This window comes from Phoenix dactylifera, chromosome 9, assembly GCF_051530095.1.
Source record: "Phoenix dactylifera cultivar Ajwa chromosome 9, Ajwa_hap1_PhDact_Kaust_v1.1, whole genome shotgun sequence".
Taxonomy (NCBI): domain Eukaryota; kingdom Viridiplantae; phylum Streptophyta; class Magnoliopsida; order Arecales; family Arecaceae; genus Phoenix; species Phoenix dactylifera.
The window spans coordinates 31,703,677-31,723,518 of NC_143198.1; the positions used below are offsets into that span (position 1 = coordinate 31,703,677).

General features: G+C 48.7%; 1 protein-coding gene across 2 annotated transcripts; it reads right to left on the minus strand.

Moving 5' to 3' along the window:
- Nucleotides 1-1,040: 1,040 nt before the first annotated feature.
- Nucleotides 1,041-19,398, minus strand: LOC103719095 (Ribonuclease P protein subunit P38-like protein). 2 transcript variants are annotated; one of them, XM_008808174.6, is made up of 4 exons: nucleotides 19,305-19,398; nucleotides 3,356-4,914; nucleotides 1,686-2,851; nucleotides 1,041-1,583 (listed from the first exon to the last, which is right to left on the minus strand). In XM_008808174.6, exons 2-4 carry the CDS (start codon nucleotides 4,548-4,550, stop codon nucleotides 1,248-1,250), a joined length of 2,697 nt encoding a protein of 898 aa, XP_008806396.3. In that variant the 5' UTR covers nucleotides 4,551-4,914; nucleotides 19,305-19,398; the 3' UTR covers nucleotides 1,041-1,247. The 2 variants fall into 2 exon arrangements, with proteins under 2 accessions (XP_008806396.3, XP_088561144.2); XM_088705018.2 differs by having other exon boundaries at nucleotides 3,356-4,984; nucleotides 19,305-19,385.
- Between the last annotated feature and the right edge of the window lie 444 nt (nucleotides 19,399-19,842).

Here is a 19,842-nt window from a genome sequence, read left to right on the forward strand (position 1 = left end):
AGAGTCGTACAAACCCACTATGGATTGTGAGAGAATAGAGCAAAAATGAGCAAGCTGCTACTGTACAAAATGTAAGGATTTGACAGAAAAAGGTCTGGCTTGAATGAATGGAGACAGACAGTAAAATTCAGTCATTTGTATCATTAAGAAAGGAAAAAACAGATGGCCAGAACAGGGAAAGAACTGAGACACCCACTTTGCATAAATCACTTACCAACTAAATTTCATTAATTAACAAAGAAAAATGAGAAGCTGGATGCCTTTAGTATCACATGCAGTCCATTCAGTTTGCCAACACTTTTCATGACAACAAATGGAAAAGTGACAAGATTCCTAAAAACACCGTGAGAGCAAAGCAAGCAGAAGTTTTATAGCATTTGGAGAACAGGGATTTGCACAGTTAAAGTATCAAAGTGAATGGAGATAACTAATAATGGTTTAAAAAGTAGGTGATCAGATGAACTCTTTTTGACAGGGCTGCAAATGGTCTAGACCACTCTGCTGCAGCTTTAGAAAGCATGGTCTGGAAGATAAGTCATAACGACAAAACCATTGTCCTATTCTCTTCTTTTGAAGTTCTGTCACTTTTAATGTTGATATCGGGTGTACAATTTAAACTGGTTATATCCAGCAGAAACAATGTTGTCGACTATCAGTGAAGCAGCTAACATCAGCTCAACACTTTGTTGCTCAGAATTATACATGTTCGATAGCTCCCAAGCGTAAATCCGGGCTTACTCAAATCAGCTGCGAAGAATACTTGCAATTTGAGACCTTGGAATCAAATACAACTCAGCTATCCAACAGGAGCCTTTGAAAGTGATGATGGTTTCTGTTGAATTCCCCAGTTTCCATGGAGATATGTTGAGAGATGATGAAACATTGCTTTGTAAACTTTGTAAACTCCAGCCTTGGTATAATATTATGGAAACATGTATTAGAGTATCAGAGTATGGACTCGTGCACTTGAGAACCAGAATAATGAGAAAGGAAACACTTTATTCTCAGGAGTTTTAACTTTCATTACAAGCTCAGGCAGCAAAAGAAAAAGGAAACACTTTATTCTCAGGAGTTTAACTTTCATTACAAGCTCAGGCAGCAAAAGAAAAACAAAGCATTCCTAAATATACTCCAAAAAAGAAAGGAAAAGAAAAGAAAAAACACTTTTGGTTTATCTATATTTCCTATGATTCATATTGTGAAGATCGCACTGTTTACAAGGAAAACAATTAAAACTCATTTCATTTTCACCTGTGAAGAATGCCATCAGAAGCTAGAGTCCCCTCAAGATCTCCAATAACTCGAGCTATCCGAACCTCCACACCCCTCTGGATTTCCCTGAGGAGAGTTCTTACGTTATCTGCAAACAGCCTTTTATTGAAGCCTACAGACTCACCAAGTTCGCAATTACCAGCAAAGCTGGAAGCAATCCTGGACTGCATCTCCATCAACTTCTGGCCTGTCGCCACCATATACCTTTGCAGCTGAAAGGTTTCTTCCAGGAAGTGCTTGAGTGCTTCAGTTTGTTCCTTTGTCCTGCCAAGTTGTGAATTCCTGCTGCTTCCAGATCGGTAGTTCTCGTGCTGAGGTAACGGGAAAAAAGAGAAGAAAAATGCCAGTTGCATCTTTAAGTTATCAGCAAAAATCAAGAAATAAATAGACATTAACCTGAAATGGATTCTTACCATTCTCTGGCACAGGTCATCTGTCTTCTCTTCAAGAGACTGATACCTTTTCACTTGTTTATTTAGTGAAGAAATCATCATCATGACCCCCTTATCTTGCTGCCTGTTCTCATCAGCTCTGTCATTTGATGCATCATCCTTGGTCGTCAGCTGATTCATTGCTTGAGATTCAGCCAACTTTTCGATCACGAGCAGTTGCTGCTTCAGCCTTTTGATCTTGTAAGAAACTCCAAGAGCATGAACATCCATTCTCCAAGAAGAATCCTTCTTTACAATCGATGGCCCAACTGATGACAACTTATCATCGATGTCAGCCCCTTCTTGAAAGCTATTCATCAAGTGAACATTACCTGGGTCCATGCTAACCTCTTTCTCTTCTTCGCTCTCTTCTTTGGGAGACTGGGATGTCAGGATGATACTCTGTACTTCGTCCCTTGATGTATTCTCCGCTCTTTTAGGTTCTTCTGAAGGTGTCTCACTAACACAGACAATCGCATTTTCCTCAAAATTTTTATCGGCTGGTGGTGCTACATTTGTTGGACTAATTGTTCTGGCGCCAGTAGCTGTACTCTCTTTGCACATAAATTCTCTATTTTTATGTGATTCCAGGTGCATCAGTTCTGTTTCTTCGTTGGCATTCCGACCATCCATCTCTCGAGCAATGTTCCCTACGTTCTGGGTGCCTCTAACTATGCTGGTCTTCAACTCTTGCTCTTTCTCCCTTGGCTTCCTCTTTGTGATCTTCACTTCTGACCAAAGAGCTTGAGAATCACAAGACTCAGAACTGGAAGAACTCCTTTTCAAGTGGTCGAAACGGGGAGAAGAATTTGAGTCATTCTTTTGGCAGTGTTGGACGTGGTATCTGATTTCCTCTTTCAACAATTTCAGCTCCTTTTCCTTGTCCAACAACAGGGCTTCCAATTTAAAGTTTTCCTCTTTGAAGTGAGACAGGTTCCCATCGAGTCCTTCTACGTGAGACTGAAGCCGCTTTGACTCGAGCTCCATGCTTAGAAGCTGCCATCGAAGAGCTTCTAGTTTCTCATCTTTGATTCTCAGTTGCTCTGTGAATGCCTCTATCACTGCATAATGCCTTTGCTCAAGGATGGTCGCATACTTCTCAGTCTCCAAGCGAACCCAATCTTGCAGTCGTTCAAAGTCATCGCTAACTGTTTCATAGCAGGAAAAGATGAGCAGCTCAGTAAAGGGAAGCATAAATTAGTGAGCAGGAGCATAGCAGCTTGCTACATCGATCAACTTGACTAGAATTCTTCACATTTTCCCTCAAAAGAAACAATTCTTGAATTTTCTAGGTATCTCATTGCACATCCACCCCAGATTTTCTAAAAAAATTGGAGTACCAAATCTGGATCAAAATTTTTGAACTCCAGAAAATTAAATATACTACTGTTAACTGTTCAGAGATGCTCTTTTTTTATGCAAATTGTTCAGAAATACTCAAAAGAGATGCAGATCTTTCTTCGGTGCTTTCCTATCATCAAAAAAAGAAGAAAACATCGCCCGACATTAAACAGAAAATGGGGGAATTGATACCTGCCTGTCTACAGAAATTTCAGATCGCAGTGATTTGTCGATTTTGATTCGCAGAACATCTATGATGCATCAATGAAGAGGTTCAAAGCACCAAGCATTTATAAGAAATAAAAAGATACCTGGGTGGTCGTCGCTCCCATCGCTCGAGTCCCGGTCCAAACATTCAATTGTTGCGATGAAGCTTTCTCCCTTTGCGGAGGAAGATTCATGCTCTTTCCTGCTCTCAGCTTCCAAGTACTCTGAAAGCAGAGTCCTGGAGCCGTATCCACGGTTCTCTAGCTGGAATTCTGCTCTTCGGTTCTGCGAACAACCTGCCTCCCAAGAGCTTGCCGCCCTCGATCCCTTCTTGTGCCGTGACTCCCACATGTTCTTCCACCTCTCCATCTCCAGCTCGGCCTGTTTCTTCTTAGCCTTCGATATCTTCACCTCCTTCAGCAGCATCTGTTTGGCCGCGGTGTCGAGCTTGGATTTCCTCAGCATGGCCGATAGGATCTTATCCTTCTGCTCGGCATCCTTCTGAAGTTTGACGATCTCCCCAGAAAGCTGCTCGACCATCGCGACTGCTTCCTCCTTCCGCTCGAAGACCTCATCCAGCTCTTGCTTCGCCGCCTCGGCCTGCCGGAGGGCACGAGCCATCTCAGCTTCCAGCTGGCGCTGGTTGGAGACGAGCTCCACGAACGCCGTCTTATGCTTCCAAAGCTCGGCCGAGCGCTCTTGCGCCTCCTTCTTCGTCCTCTCTTCCAGTTCCTCCATCGCTTCCTCCGCCAATCGCAGCTTCTCCTCCAGCTCTCTCCTCTTCCCTGCTTCTTCCTCCAAGGCTTCATCCTTAACCCGCATCGCGGACTCGTCCTCCTCGGCTCTCCTCCTCGAGTCCAGCACGACCTCTTCGTTCCTCGCCTTCAGGATCCGCAACTCGGCGACGAGGCATCGGATCTCACGCACGAGGCTCTTCCTTCCCGCGATCCATCTCTGCTCATGGGCGGCGAAGATGCTCGCAACCTTCTCATTGGCCTTGGCGTCCTCAGTTCTCCGCTGTTTCAGCTCGTCAACCTCCAGTTCAGCCTTCCGCAGCTTCTCCTCCAATGCCTCCTCCCTTCGCCCAACTCTCTCCACAAGCAACCCCAGGAGCTGCGCGCTCCCTCGAAGCATCAATTCCCCGAGGCGGCACCGTTGGGCGTGCTCCATATCGAGCCTCCTCCTCCTCCTCGACATGAGGTGGAGAGCGACGAAAGCGCAGGAAACGCCGAAGTACGTTGCGTAGTTGCCATCGTTCATCCGTTGGAGCGAAGCCGATGGCTCCTTCTCGCCCATCATTCCTCGACGCGGTTCTTACTTGATTACGAGGTAGATCTCGAAACAAGCAGCGGGACTTGTGAGACTCTGGAATCGGAGGCGATCATGCTGCTGCTAACCGGAGCAACCAAACGGCTTTTGGCGGGCAGCAACCCAACTTTCCCACTACGAGAGAGAGAGAGAGAGAGAGGAATGGCGGGCGGGGTGGATTTCTGTTACCCGGAGAGGTGGATATGGATGGCGTGAGATTGGCACGTGTGGATGCCCTGGTTTTAAGCCTGTATACCGACGACGGAATGCCCTTCTTTTTTTTTTTTCTCTTCCCTTTTTCTTTTTTTGATCCTCTGACCGTCCGATCATGGTGACTGAAAGGAGCAGCTTTCACCTGTGATGAAGGACACAGATCAGGATCTGAGTTGAGTTTGTCCTCCTCGTAGCACAAGATCCAACTCGAGCTATATTAAAAGAGACAGCATATTAAATACGTTCCACAAACCTCCCAAAAAAGGAACAAGCTTTTTACCTTATGGTTCTAAAGTTTGAAGAGGAGGTGACCCAAAACATACAAATTATTCTTAGACGGTTCCAAATGTTAAAGTATCTTTAATATGTCAAAAAGGGAGAAGGAAAACCTTTATGAGGATTATTTGCTCCCCCCACCCCTAAAGTAAAATTTTTATTATAAACCCACATGTCAAACCTTTATATGTGGATGATGCTCGAAAATTTTAACTATAAAGTAAAATTTGTCCAAATCTAACAATCAGGTCTTGGCTTTGATCGTATGAATGGTTTCCATTAGGCATTGATTCAACTAAAACTGTTCTCGTAATATTAAAATGCCATGGAATTTGTCTAAGACTATCATAGAATGTTAAGAATCAGCTTGCATTAAATTATACGCCTATCTGATGGCAATGCTCACGCGAGATTAATGTAAGCTGCTGATGTACAAAAAAAAAAAAAATTTATATGCATGACAGAGGATAAAAGGGATATCCCCGAAAAGGAATCAAAAAATTGCCACCCAACCAACCAAGCATATGAGAGGAAAAAGCAAGCCTGGAAGCCATAGAAAGCAGAGACCTCACAGAGGATGGCGACATCCAGTGCAATAATTGTTGCGGAATCCTAAAGGCTACATCAGCATCATCTTTTTATATGAATAATTGTCACTTTTCTTATTGTTGTAGTTAGTAGTTACTGTTTAAGCTTCCCCAGCTCGTTCAAAAGTCTAATTCATGAAGCAATATCCTAATGCATGAATGAGTACTGCATCTTCCTCTCTAACTCATCTCTATGTGCCCTTCAAAGATGGCTTAAAAGTCGTCTAGTCCCCATCTCTCGTCATCATCACAACAACCCATCCAAGAAAACGACGCTTTCTCTACTCTCGTCTCTAAATCACTCATCCCCTCTTTGGAGACCTGTAAAGTGGGGAGCTGCTTAAGAAAAGCACGACATCCAGACCATCATAGAATGGAGTCCCATGCCATATGGATAGCAGCAAGCCCTCATAATTTACCACTCCCAAAATCTTGAAGTATGGGAACAGACCAATCTGAAGTCCCAAGGAAAAGGAGAGAAGCCACATGGAAAGCTATCTCTTCCTCTTAGGTGATCACCCAACTTTAATCATGAAGCTTAGTGATCACTCTTGCTAGGACTAGGCTAAAAGATGTGATTAGGTGATTAAATTAGTTTATCATTGCTGCGATCGCTCGATTTTGTGCAATCCTATGGATAAGTGGCAGTCGATCTTCTAATGACAATGGACCACAGTGGTGATTTGGATATAATCTAGTTTATGGTTAAACAAGTCTTTAAACTTTTCATTCTTGCTGTGTTCCCGAGGATATTGTTTGCCCCCGACCCAACCAAATAGATTGGTCCAAGAAAACAAAGATCAAAGATGTTTCTCATCATTAGATTAATTCCACCCAATGGCATGGAGACCACATTTTTTCCAATGGAATCACAGCATTCTAATTTCTAAGTTGAGTTAGGTTGCTTCTTGAAGGGAGCCTGCTATACCTTGAAAAGTAGTAGTTGGAGCTCCTAATTTTCAGTCAAACCAATTTTCTGAAAATTGGGTGAGCCGGTTGGGATGGCTGCTAATCTTATCTACTTTGGTCAGCACTTTATGTTTCATCCCTCATTCTTTAAAGAATGATAATGAGAGCACCATCAAATATAATTACATAGATTTAACACTTGGAGAAACAATATCATCAAGATTTGAACCCCAACTTCCTTCACTAGCTGCAGCCGAGTCTGCCATGTTTGAGATTTGCCAAGCAAGAAGAGATAACCCAAACTGCCCTCGAAGATAATAAAATAACTTGCCTTGAAAACCTAGAAGATAGTAAAAATAACTTGAAGACTACTTCATATGCATACGTGGATAGGAGGTGAGAGAGTTGCAAATATATAATTAGAACCACTCAGATGCTTTCCACCAAGCATCCTCTTGGCCATGGTGTACCTTAGGTTGCACATACAGAGAATGGTAAGATGTGAAGGGTCAAGCCTTTGGCTTTGAGATGAAGCTCGAATTATAAAAGCAAGGTATCGTGCAGGTTTACTGGTGCACAGGAGAAGCACATCAAGAGAAGCACAGGAAATGCTGCGTAGGCTAAGGGAAAAGGAGAATAATTAGACTAATTCATAAGAAGGAGATCATCATATCAACACCAGTAAAGGTGGTACTATGGAGCCAAGCCAGAACAAGAGTGAGGAGAGAGAGATTAGTGGAATTAAAGAGAGGATGACACCGATCGTGACAATTAGGATAAGCACCTAAGAATTGTCCTTGATGACTTATGACTCACACTGGGATGCAGACCGAGAGGGAGACATGGTCAATTCGGTACATAAAGCTAGATGTTAAACGATTGTAGACAGTTTCCAACCCTAATGTAGGCGTTAAATACGAGTTTAAGGTGGCCAAATCCTAAAACTTTTAGTATGAGGAGCCCAAGGTTTTAAAGAGGAAAGAGAGACCAATGCCCGGGGTTCTACAAGAGATATAACTAGTAAGTCTAGAAGTAGTTACAAATGGATCAATACTTTACCATAATCTGCCTCGAGGGATGGGACCACATGATACATATATTGAAAGAATGTGCTAAAAAATCTAGGACAAGGACATTATTTGAGAGGCTCTGGGCTTAAATAAAATAACCGACGTGTGGTCTCCATCCTTGAAGAAGATCTAACTTTGCACTTGAGTCTGAAAATAAAATAGCATACTAGAGATAGACTAGGATCCGGTCAAGAAGATCTCCACTCGGATATGATAACGTTGATAATCTGAGCCACTAGATGTGATCTGCTATCTCTGAACTGCTTGTACACTAAAAATTGTATGATTTGGAGATCGTTGGCATGCGCATCAAGTAATCAAAATAGTATGTTTTGTTTTATTACATTTAAACTATCTAATTTTTGACCACTCAATGCATAAGCTAGAGATCGCTAAATCACATGAATTTTTGGTGTGTAAGTAGTTTAGAGGCAGTATATCACATCCAATAATTTGGATCATTAATGTCAGATCTGAATGAAAATCTACTCAATCCAATCATATATATATATATATATATAGAGAGAGAGAGAGAGAGAGAGACACACACACACACACACACACACACATTAGTTCGAATTAGGACTAGAATCAGTCGGTAGGCCACACCACTAATCAAATGCAACCCAAAAGCTTTTTCGATCTTTAGGCCTTCCTTTTTTCCAAATCCTTATCCGTGCTTAGGCTTGACCTAAATAAACTTGGTTGGACCGAATTAGCTTGACTGACCCAAAATTCTTGGACTAATTAGCCCAAAATGCTTGGCGCAGCCTAAGAGACTCCTACCAAAAAGAAGATCTTAATGACAAACTTAGGCCGTGTTCAGGTTTTTGCTTCAACCGAGAAGACGGGCTCGAGCGGCAGATTAGGGCCAAGCTAGCTAATGTATCAAAGGTTGTCCAAAATTTATTTAGATCCTATTTTTAGGTCCAAGCTTAACCTGAACAGTTTTGGGCCTAGTCCAAGGCTTAACCTCAACTGGCCCAGTCCATTTCCAGCCCCACCTAAAATATATGCAAGTAGCTTATTGGCTGGAATGGGTGGAATTACTACTTTTTATCCGATTTAATTGGGTTGGTGAATTTGCGAGAGAAAAACGGTACCCCTCTACTAATCATGCTAGGTTAGTTTTATCAAAATGTCTGGCATCTCAAGCTGCAGATTGGGTTTAGGTAAAATTAAATAAATCTCATTTAGATAATCAATGTATAGAGCTTCAAAAATTCCAAGGGTCTAGATTATATGTGTTGCTGGTGGTCCAAACCGAGAACGATTGGCATAGCGGTGTGAACGGGATTCCGTCTGAGTTGCCTTGGTTGGTGTTGATTGTGCTCCACCTTCCACCGGGAAACCTGCAAGCAAGCCTCGCACCACCACTGGGGTAGTGGGGGCCCTCCGACGATCAAGTCAGAGGAGATTGGAGGAGAAGGAGAGATAATTGCAGGTTGTAGGAGAATGCTCTGAAAGTTCTTGCTTACCTCCCCCCTTCTCCCCCCCGCAGCATATATACCAGGCTGGGGGGTCCTTCGGGGGGGGGGGGGGGGTTGGTCATCGTGTGGCACAATGGAGTTGCCACTGACATGGCCGTGACAGGGCGTCGTGGGGCAGCGCTGGGTACGGCCGTGACAGGGCGTAGTGGAGCTCCGCCTTGTACGGCTGTTACAGGAGATCGTGGAGCAGCGCCGGATACGACCGTTGCAGGGACAGAGGGTCGTGGCGTGCTTCAGGGGAACAGCCTGTCGTTGTCGAGAGGTTGCCGACTCGGGATCGGATTGCTGGATCAAGGGGCAGCCGACTCGGGGTCGGGCTGCGAAGCCGAAGATATCCGACTCGGGGTCGGGTTACTGGATCAAGGGGCAGCTGTAGTCTTCTTGGGCGCGCGTGTCGGTCACGTGGGGCATGGTGGCTGAGTTCCCCCGTAACAGTAGCCCCCCACTTCCGAGCCTGGAACCAGGAGGGGAACGGGTGAAGGAAGTGATGCTTCGAGATTGCCGCCATCCCTCGAAGAGGCGCGCGCGCTTCGAGCTCCCCGTCTTCTTTATGGCGTATGGCGGTTGTTGCTGACCTGGCAGTCTGAGGATTTCGGCGGACATCCTTCCTTAATGGCGTCGATTCGCCTTGGGGGCGCGAGCGACCCTTCGGCAGCCAGGCGTCCTCTGGCGTCACCGGGGCGTCACCCACCTTTCCGCCTATTTAACCGGGGGTCCTCCTCCGTCCGCCTTTCTCCTTACAGACATCTTCGAGTTTCTCCTTTGCGCTGCCGTCATCGCCGTCGGACTGTTCGCTTGCTCCTCCTTTGACGCTCTCGGAGCTGTTCTTCCTTCTCTTCCGGTGAGTTGCTCCATTCTTTAATTTAGGGCTCTCCATACTCTCCTTTTGTATTAGTGTACTCCAGTCGTTCCGGTCTTTTTTCCCTTTTCGACCCTGTCCTGACCGTAGATTCACTGGCCATTAGGGATGGGCGAAGTGAGAGCAGACCGCATTAAGTCGGAGTTGGCCGCCGAAGACCTAGATAGGTTCGTGGCTCGATACCACCTTCCCGAGGCTTGCAATGTTACACTCCCGGGGCCTGAGGAGAGGATGTCCCATCCTCCTCCAGGGAAGGTTGCCATCAATGAGGGCATTCTTCAGGCCGGGTTCCGCTTTCCCCCCTCGGACTTAGTCGTTCAGGTGCTTCGGGGTTTAAGAGTGGCGCCGACGCAGCTGGTGCCGAACTCATGGCGCGCCCTGACAGCCTTTCAGGTTCTCTGCCGCATGCACGAGGTTTCCGCCACCCTGAATGTCTTTTGGGAATGCTATGGCCTGAGTGGCCACCCCCAGGATAAAGGGTGGTGGTGCTTTGCGGCGCGGCGAGGGTGCGGCCTCGTCAAGGAGGCTCCCACCTCCATTCACGGCTGGAAGGAGCGCTTCTTTTTCGTTGACGCAGATCCCTCTTGGGGAATCAGGGCAACCTGGGAGACGCCGATGAAGTCCCCGATTGGCCTATCGAGGTTGTCGAGGGAGGAATCCGACGGCGTCACCGTCTTGAAGGAGTTGGTTGCCGAGGGTCGGCTCCCCCCGGTGTGTCGCCTTATTTCCGAGGATACCTTGGTGAACGTCGGTCTGAGCTCGGTCTCCACTGACCGTGAGCCCGCCACCATTTCTTTTTTAGCTCTTTTCTCCTCTTTCGTTTCGTTCTTTCCTTCAGTTTCTCAACCTCCGACCACCTCGTCCTTTTTGCAGAGATCGACGACGTCATGCGGTCGGACAAGGCAACGGCTGTTGGTAGGACGTCCCTACTGGAAGCAGTCCGGAGGAAGAAACGAGCTCCTCCGAGCGGGGCTCCACCGGCGAAGAAGTCCCGCCGGCAGGCGACTCCGACGCCGACAGACGGGTCCGGACCCACCGATCAGGGGGACGCCGCGGGCGCGGACCGGGAGTTGACGTTGTATCAGCCCTCCGATGCCGAGACTACCGTTTCTCCGGAGGCATCACCCGGGCGCGCCCAAGATGGACGGGTCGGACGTGATCGATCCCCAGCCCAGCCTTCGACTCGGTCGGCTCCGGATGATACGAGGAGGGACGCGCCGAGGCCCCGGCCGAGCAGGACCCTGTCAATTCCAGGGGCGGCCCCCGCCCCGAGCGTGGTCAGCATGACTCTTCCCCAGGCGATGGGTAAGGGTAAGGCTGCGGAACCACCGTCCGACTCCGGGGAGAAGTCGGGGTCGGCCTTCACTTTCGCCGGCGCCCGAAACCTCATCGAGACGGTACTGCTGGAGAAGGACCGCAGGCAGGTCCGGGAGATGAGGGTCCCTGACGTTGGGGCTGCCAGCTGCGTCTGTCTCATGTCGGTGAGTGCTCTTTCGGTCGCTTTCATCATTTATAGGCTCTGTTGATCCCCGCCTGACGCCCTCGTTTTTCCTATCTCTTAGCTCGCCCAGTACATGATCCGCCTGGAGGAGTGCTACGAGGAACAGGCGAGGCTTCTGGCGAGGGCCGAGAGCCAACTGAAGGCAACAGAAGAGGGAGGTCAGGCTGCGGCGGGGAGGATGACCAGGGACCTCGAGACGAGGCTCCAGGTAGCCGAAGAGCAGGCACTCGGCTTCGCCACCCTCGAGAAGCAACTGTTGGAGGCTCGGGAGCAACTCAAGGTTGCCTCAGGTCTCGAGGGCGAGATCAAGAAGGCGGAGGAGCGGGCCGAGAAGCAGTCTCGGAAGGCTGCCGACTACCGGAAGAGGTGGGAGAAGGCCCAGCGGTCAGCCGACAACGCCCGCAACCGGACCCGGTCTCTTGAAGCCAAGCTGGGCGAATTGGAGTCGGCTTTGGAGAAGTCCCGCGCGAGCGACCAGGAGCTTCATTCGCGCCTGGAGGAGGCTGAGGCTGCTCGCATCGCTGCCGAGGCGAAGCACAAGGAGGCCCAGGCTGATCTGTTGAGGGTCTCCTCCGAGGCGGATGACCGGATTGTGGCGAAGGTCTTGGAGGCAAAAGCTCAGATTATGGAGCGAGCAGAGGCGACGCTGGCCGAGAAGAGTGCGGAGATCGGGCGTCAGGCGGTACAGGCTTATCGTCAGTCCGCCGAGTTCATCCGTGATATGTCGGAGGCGGTACAGGCCTATCGTCAGTCCGACGAGTTCGTCCGTGATATGTCGGACGCGGGGTCCGACTCCTTTGTCCTAGGCTTCGAGGAAGGCCTGGCAAGGGTGTCGGCTAAGTACCCCGAAATTGACCTGAGTGGGATCTCCCTTCTCGACTCCCCTCCGGCGCCATTGCCTGCTGCTTCTCCAACCGTCTCCCTACCCCCTACGGACGTGCCCGACGTTCTCGACCCGGGGGTTCCTCCAAGCTGACCTTCTGTATTTTGTTCTTTTCTTTGTGTGTTGGCGTTTTGCCAAATTGTATGGGTCTCAGCCCTGAAACAATGAAAGTTAATGCAAATAGAGTTTCTTCATTTCACTTTCGTCCTTCTTCTTTTTAACTCTTGGTAGCGTCTCGCTGACTCCCGACTCTTGAAATTCTGCTGGCGCTAGGCCAGGCATCCGAGGGTTAGGCCTCAGGAAATTCTTCCGGCGCTAAGCCAGGCATCCGAGGGTCAGGCCTCAGGAAATTCTTCCGGCGCTAAGCCAGGCATCCGAGGGTCAGGCCTCAGAAAATTCTTCCGGCGCTAAGCCAGGCATCCGAGGGTCAGGCCTCAGGAAATTCTTCCGGTGCTAAGCCAGGCATCCGAGGGTCAGGCCTCAGGAAATTCTTCCGGCGCTAAGCCAGGCATCCGAGGGTTAGGCCTCAGGAAATTCTTCCGGCGCTAAGCCAGGCATCCGAGGGTTAGGCCTCAGGAAATTCCGCTCGTTGGTCGGCCAAGGCTGGCGCAAGCCGAGGCGACCGGTCGGGGCTTCAGGCTAGTCTGCTCCCGGGATGATCATCGGGTTAGCCTGGCATCCAAGGGCCGAGCCTCGGGAAATTCCGCTCGTTGGTCGGCCAAGGCTGGCGCAAGCCGAGGCGACCGGTCGGGGCTTCAGGCTAGTCTGCTCCCGGGATGATCATCGGGTTAGCCTGGCATCCAAGGGCCGAGCCTCGGGAAATTCCGCTCGTTGGTCGGCCAAGGCTGGCGCAAGCCGAGGCGACCGGTCGGGGCTTCAGGCTAGTCTGCTCCCGGGATGATCATCGGGTTAGCCTGGCATCCAAGGGCCGAGCCTCGGAAAATTCCGCTCGTTGGTCGGCCAAGGCTGGCGCAAGCCGAGGCGACCGGTCGGGGCTTCAGGCTAGTCTGCTCCCGGGATGATCATCGGGTTAGCCTGGCATCCAAGGGCCGAGCCTCGGGAAATTCCGCTCGTTGGTCGGCCAAGGCTGGCGCAAGCCGAGGCGACCGGTCGGGGCTTCAGACTAGTCTGCTCCCGGGATGATCATCGGGTTAGCCTGGCATCCAAGGGCCGAGCCTCGGAAAATTCCGCTCGTTGGTCGGCCAAGGCTGGCGCAAGCCGAGGCGACCGGTCGGGGCTTCAGGCTAGTCTGCTCCCGGGATGATCATCGGGTTAGCCTGGCATCCAAGGGCCGAGCCTCGGGAAATTCCGCTCGTTGGTCGGCCAAGGCTGGCGCAAGCCGAGGCGACCGGTCGGGGCTTCAGGCTAGTCTGCTCCCGGGATGATCATCGGGTTAGCCTGGCATCCAAGGGCCGAGCCTCGGGAAATTCCGCTCGTTGGTCGGCCAAGGCTGGCGCAAGCCGAGGCGACCGGTCGGGGCTTCAGGCTAGTCTGCTCCCGGGATGATCATCGGGTTAGCCTGGCATCCAAGGGCCGAGCCTCGGGAAATTCCGCTCGCTGGTCGTGCGCCTGTCGCTCGCCGCCCGACGGAATTTCTCCATGGTCAGCTGCGATTGTATTTCTCCTCCTCTCCAAGCGTCGCCTGGGGAACACCAGATGGGCATTAAGTGCTAATTAAGGGGTTACCTGGGAAATCGGATCGCCAGTTGCTGCTTGCGAGGAGTGTCAGTTAAGCGGCCGCGATACGCGCGTTCTTCGAGGCGGATGCGGCTTGGGGCGCGAGCGGAGATACGTGGACCTAGGGGTACAGGCCACCCGGAGTGTCCGGTTGAAACGTCGGGGCGGAGAACGAGGGCGTAGGGCGCCGTGGTTCCTCGCCGGCGACGGGCTTCTGCGCCGACGTTGAGGCGTCGGGCTCCTCCCCTGGCGTGCCTCTTTTCGCCTTTTCTTCCCGAGCTTTGGAGGGATCTCGGCGGCCTCCTTGCTCCGGTGGGCGGCCGCCTCCTCGGCGTCCGCATACTGGTTCGCCCGGGACAACAGCTCCGGGAAGCTCCGCGGCAGGCGTTTGTCCAGGGAGAAGGTGAGTCTGCCCTTTCGGAAGCCACGCTTCAGGGCTGAAAGAGCCACCTCCTGGCTCAGGTTCCGGACTTCCAACGTAGCCTTGTTGAAGCGGGTAAGATAATCCCGCAAGCTTTCTCCCTCGTTTTGCCGGACATCAAAGAGGGAGTCGGAGACCAGTCGCCGCCGGCTACTGACGGCGAAATGGGTGATGAAGAGGCGGGTAAACTGATCGAAGGACTGGATCGAGTTAGCCTCCAAGCCGGCGAACCACGCCCTTGCCGGGCCACGGAGGGTCGCCGGGAAAGCCTTGCAGAGGAGAGGACCTGATGCTCCGTGGAGGAGCATAAGGGTCCTGAAACTCTCGACGTGATCCCGCGGGTCCGCCGCCCCGTCATAGGGCTCGATCGCCGGCATTTTAAACCCCGGCGGATTCGGGGTCCGCAGGATCCTCGAGGCAAGCGCCGGTTGGGAGGAGATCTCCAAGTCGGCGAAGGGATCTTTAGAGTGGCCCTTCAGGACCTGGAGTTGTCGGTGGAGATCGTCCACCCGCCGGTCCAGGGAGCGCGACCGATGGGTGGGAGACAAGGAGCACCGAGAGGGGGACCGACTGGAGCGCGGGTTCCTTGAGGACTGGGGGGTCTGGGAACGCGCCCGGGCCCGCCTCTCGTACCCCGCGCAGCTCCGATGGGACGGTCCCGGCAGAATGGACCGTGCTCGAGAATCTTCCTCGCGCCGGCGCTCCTCCCCATGGGAGAGGAAGGAGCGCGGGTTAAGGAGGACAGGTGAGCGCTCAGGGAGCAGCGGCTCCTGGGCCCGCTGCGGCGCCCGAGACATCACACCCTGCAGGTTCTGCACCGCCTCCGCGAGGGTGCGAACCTGCTGGGCTAACTGGTCGAACTGAGCGGCTTCGACCATCTGAATGGGGGGTGGAACGGTGGAGTGTTGCTGAGAATGTGTTGGAGACGCAGCGGCCTCCCGGCCGGAGGCGCGAGAGGCCCCGCGACCGGAGGCATTGGAAGCTCCACGACCACCTCGCCGTGCCATTACGATCGCTCTAAGATTCGGTGCCCTCCTTCTAGCGCCAACTGTTGCTGGTGGTCCAAACCGAGAACGATTGGCACAGCGGTGTGAACGGGATTCCGTCTGAGTTGCCTTGGTTGGTGTTGATTGTGCTCCACCTTTCACCGGAAAACCTGCAAGCAAGCCTCGCACCACCACTGGGGTAGTGGGGGCCCTCCGACGATCAAGTCAGAGGAGATTGGAGGAGAAGGAGAGATAATTGCAGGTTGTAGGAGAATGCTCTGGAAGTTCTTGCTTACCTCCCCCCTTCTCCCCCCCCGCAGCATATATACCAGGCTGGGGGGTCCTTCGGGGGGGGTTGGTCATCGTGTGGCACGATGGAGTTGCCACTGACATGGCCGTTACAGGACGTCGTGGGGCAGCGCTGGGTACGGCCGTGACAGGGCGTAGTGGAGCTCCGCCTTGTACGGCTGTTACAGGAGATCGTGGAGCAGCGCCGGATACGACCGTTGCAGGGACAGAGGGTCGTGGCGTGCTTCAGGGGAACAGCCTGTCGTTGTCGAGAGGTTGCCGACTCGGGATCAGATTGCTGGATCAAGGGGCAGCCGACTCGGGGTCGGGCTGCGAAGCCGAAGATATCCGACTCGGGGTCGGGTTACTGGATCAAGGGGCAGCTGTAGTCTTCTTGGGCGCGCGTGTCGGTCACGTGGGGCATGGTGGCTGAGTTCCCCCGTAACAATATGTATTAGTATTGATAACTTCCCCGATGACTACTCAAAATTGCGCAAATTGACGACTCGAGCAGTATCTTCTTCTTGACTTCGATAAATTTTTCTTGAGTTGCTACATATGCTTTATATTAATTTCTTGAAAAAAGGATCGGCAACTTAAAACCAATGATTTATTATCCAAATTCAAGATCCGAATTGTTAAATATAATCTACGCTATAAAAATAATCTAATAAATTAAATTCACATATTTTAATAATTTTTGATCTAATCATCTCAAAAAAGAAAATTTTAATACATAAAAATATGTTTTACTATGACCTGTTTATCAAACCTAATTTATGTACTCAATCATATATTTTGTTATATTAGTACAATTAAAACTATTCATTTTTGTACTGACTTGATACATATGTTCGAGCCATCAAAATGCATGAATTCTGATTGATTTAGATCTTCAATTTGGACCGCCTGTGATTGATTTTAAAATCATTAACTTCTTTCTATAAAGTTAATATAAAATATATAGTCCAATTTATTTTTTTATTAAAGAAAAAGAATCTTGGTGTACCATATTTGATGCAAAGCCTGACTCAAGCCGACGAAGATATTGGCAATTAAACCAGCCTTGTTTTCGGTAAGAACTAGTCCTTTTATAAAGAAAGCCAAAGACTAATTTGCTGCCCACCCGTTACGCCATGCTATCGATATTCCACGGGCTATTGCTTTAATGAGGCCGACCAGCTATGTTTGCGGGTCTTCCGTTGACAAGAGTGCAAGGACACATTATTTAAAAGAGGAGGTTGTTAGAAGAGGACACTAGATGGTGCTCTGATGCTCCACTGTTTAAAAGGTTAGCTTCCATGTTAAAAAAAGTTTTCCCAACCAGGGTAGTTCAAAGAAGGAAAATGTTCAGGGATAATTAAACATAAACCTAAGAATATATATATATATATATACATATATGAATGCAAGAACACCAACTGCTCATTTTTGCATTGGATAATCAAAGGGCCCAGAGAACAACTTAGCAGGTTGCACAAAGACCCTTGGAGCAGCAGGACTGCTATGCCTCGCGTGTTGGCTCAAATGGCCATCCAATTTCAGAGCCAAATGAATGCGAGAACTTCTACTGCTATGCGACAATCATTGGCTGGCGAGAAAATATAGTACCTTTCAGACCGTGCATGTGTACCGCGAAACGAATAGGACAGCTATTGGATCGTCTCTTTTACTATCCAATACTCTGAAGAGGTTCTCTAGACTTGTTATGTATCTGTTTCTCTACCGCCGAGCCGTCTTTTTCTTTTTAACTCTGTTAGCTGTGCTCATGCGAGATTCGTATGAGCAGCCCCGTGTATCAAAAAAAAAAAAAAAAAACATCCTTGGCACCTATCCTTTTCTTGGGGACTACAAGGCACTGGGTATTGAGGACACTCTTTCAGAGCCTCTCCAGCTGCAAGCAACTATGCAAAAGAGATGGAAGAGCAAGTAATCTAAACCAAGTCGACGTCGTCGGCTCGACTCGAAAGCAACCGAACCCAATCCGCATTAATTAATGCAGCAGACAAGACTCATGTGGGTGACGAGGGAAAGACAAACCCTGACCCTACCCCACCGCACCCGACCAAACCCAATGGAGGTCTAGGCCATGGCTTAAGAGAGCTGCTACAGGTCCAAAGAAATGGTCCAAAAATTATAATGTGACGGCCAGTAACAGGCGGACACGTATTCTGGACCCCACAGCCCACAACCTCCCCGTTCACCTCGATGCGCGGTCACCGTTGTTAGTCTTTTAACCAGGTAAGGTCATCTTTTCAGAAGGTTTGGAGCCCCACTTAACGTCCAGTTACAGCACGGTGGAATTGTTAGCCATCCATTTATGCCTAGTTTGTGCCTGACCATGTGGCCTGTCGCTAGGAGAAAGCTACCCCTGCTGCATGGACCATGTTAGCCCTATTGCCTCAACCAACCCCACGTAAGAATAAATATTAAGGGCTCGTTTGGTGCACGGAAAGTATTTTTTCTCCTAAAAATATAATTTCTAAAAAGTAGATTTCTAGAAAGAGAATGTCTGAAAAAATACTTTTGGCATGTTTGGTTGATCATGGGAAAATGACAGATTTTGAGAGTGCCTATATTTGGTTGACCATCCATTTTTTTAGAAAAGTTATATATAATTCTTATTATACCCTTAATAAAAATTAGGTCTTTAGTGCCTCATTAATGCTGAAGGACTTTTTTGAAAAGAAAAAAAAGAGTAAAAATGAAGTGATTTCCGGCTCATGGAAAAATAATTTTTTCATGTTTCTCATGAAAAAATCTTTTTCATAAAATGTGAGAATCATATTTCTATCAGATTACAACTTTTCCGTCTCTCTTCCTTGAAAACTCCAATCAAACAAGAGACGTCTCATTACTTTTTTGTTGACTACACTTTCTCCCCTTCTTTTCCGGCAAACCAAACGAGCCGTAAATTGTGATAAAACCATATCAAAGTTTTTGGAAGAGGAATAAGAAGAAGAAAGATCTACCTCTGCAGTTTGTACAAAGTAAAAGAAAAAAAAGAAGGGAAGCTGCTCCTATTAAATAAGCACCATTTGCCATATGGGGCCCAGCCTAGCTGTCAGTTTCAGGAGTTGAAAGGAGTATGAGATATTGGTAAAGATAGGGAGTAAAGCCTTATTGGGGAAGCTCATTCTAAGCCCATACTGACGAGCAGTCCTCGCCAAAGCTGTTGTGATAGTTCCAGTCTTTCAGATGCCAAAGTGAAAAAAGATTATTTGGGCATTCATAAAAATGCAACCAGTCATCTTCAACATAACTGACACCCATATTTCCTATTACGTTGCTTTAATGATGTCTGATGTTTATAAGAGCATTTTAAATTATTATCTGATATGCAAATGGATCAGGCCCAAGCTGCAAAGTTAGCAGATTGTGGGCCAGGCCATTTGCATCGCTAATATCATGCTCCAACTCCAGGTTAACATCGCCAATTTGAAGTCTTATTAAAAGATAATCAAGAACGGGATGTGAGAGAGAAGAGAGTGCAGTGGCGGCAATGGGATCCAGTATGATTTGCTGCAAAGGAAGTATAAGTTTCTGCCTGAGCTATAAGAGAACAAGATAAGGTCAAGGAATTACCTTTTTCGGCAGTGTGGATCAAGTAGCCACTCATAATTTTCCATCGAACTACCTGAAGCCCAGGCATCTGCTGCAACCTAGCCGCATGGATTACCTGGATAATTTATAATAATAAATATGGATGGTTGGATTACCAAAAAAAAACAAACAGAAGAAAGAAAAATGCATGGCTGAAAGAGTAACAAATTTAACCCACTTCCTACAGGCCCTTCAAAAAACTATTGGACACTTCTGAAATTCTAAAAACGATCCTCTCCTACGTATGGTAATATTACTAAGACACTGTCCTGCAGTAAGAAAATTAGAACTATTACTCGTACTTTGTTCCGGCTCGCAGCTAAAATTTCTATACAAATTTCAAAATTGAAAATCGATCAGGGATTCACAAAGAAAATCAAGTTTTTTTTTAACTAAAAAATGCCTTCTCATGTATCCTGTTACAGCATCACAGAATAAGTGATATTTATGATTTGCCTGGCGCATGAACATTTTTACAGCACAACCACATTTAAAAAATTTCTAAGCTTAAGATTTGCTC

Bases quoted from the DNA above. Each gene is read 5' to 3' on its own strand.
- LOC103719095 (XM_008808174.6), bottom strand. From the start codon at position 4,550: ATGATGGGCGAGAAGGAGCCATCGGCTTCGCTCCAACGGATGAACGAT. The intron at 2,852-3,355 runs GTATCTTTTTAT...GCTATGAAACAG, and splicing joins TGGGAGCGACGACCACCCAG to TTAGCGATGACTTTGAACGA. The intron at 1,584-1,685 runs GTAAGAATCCAT...CCGTTACCTCAG, and splicing joins ATGACCTGTGCCAGAGAATG to CACGAGAACTACCGATCTGG.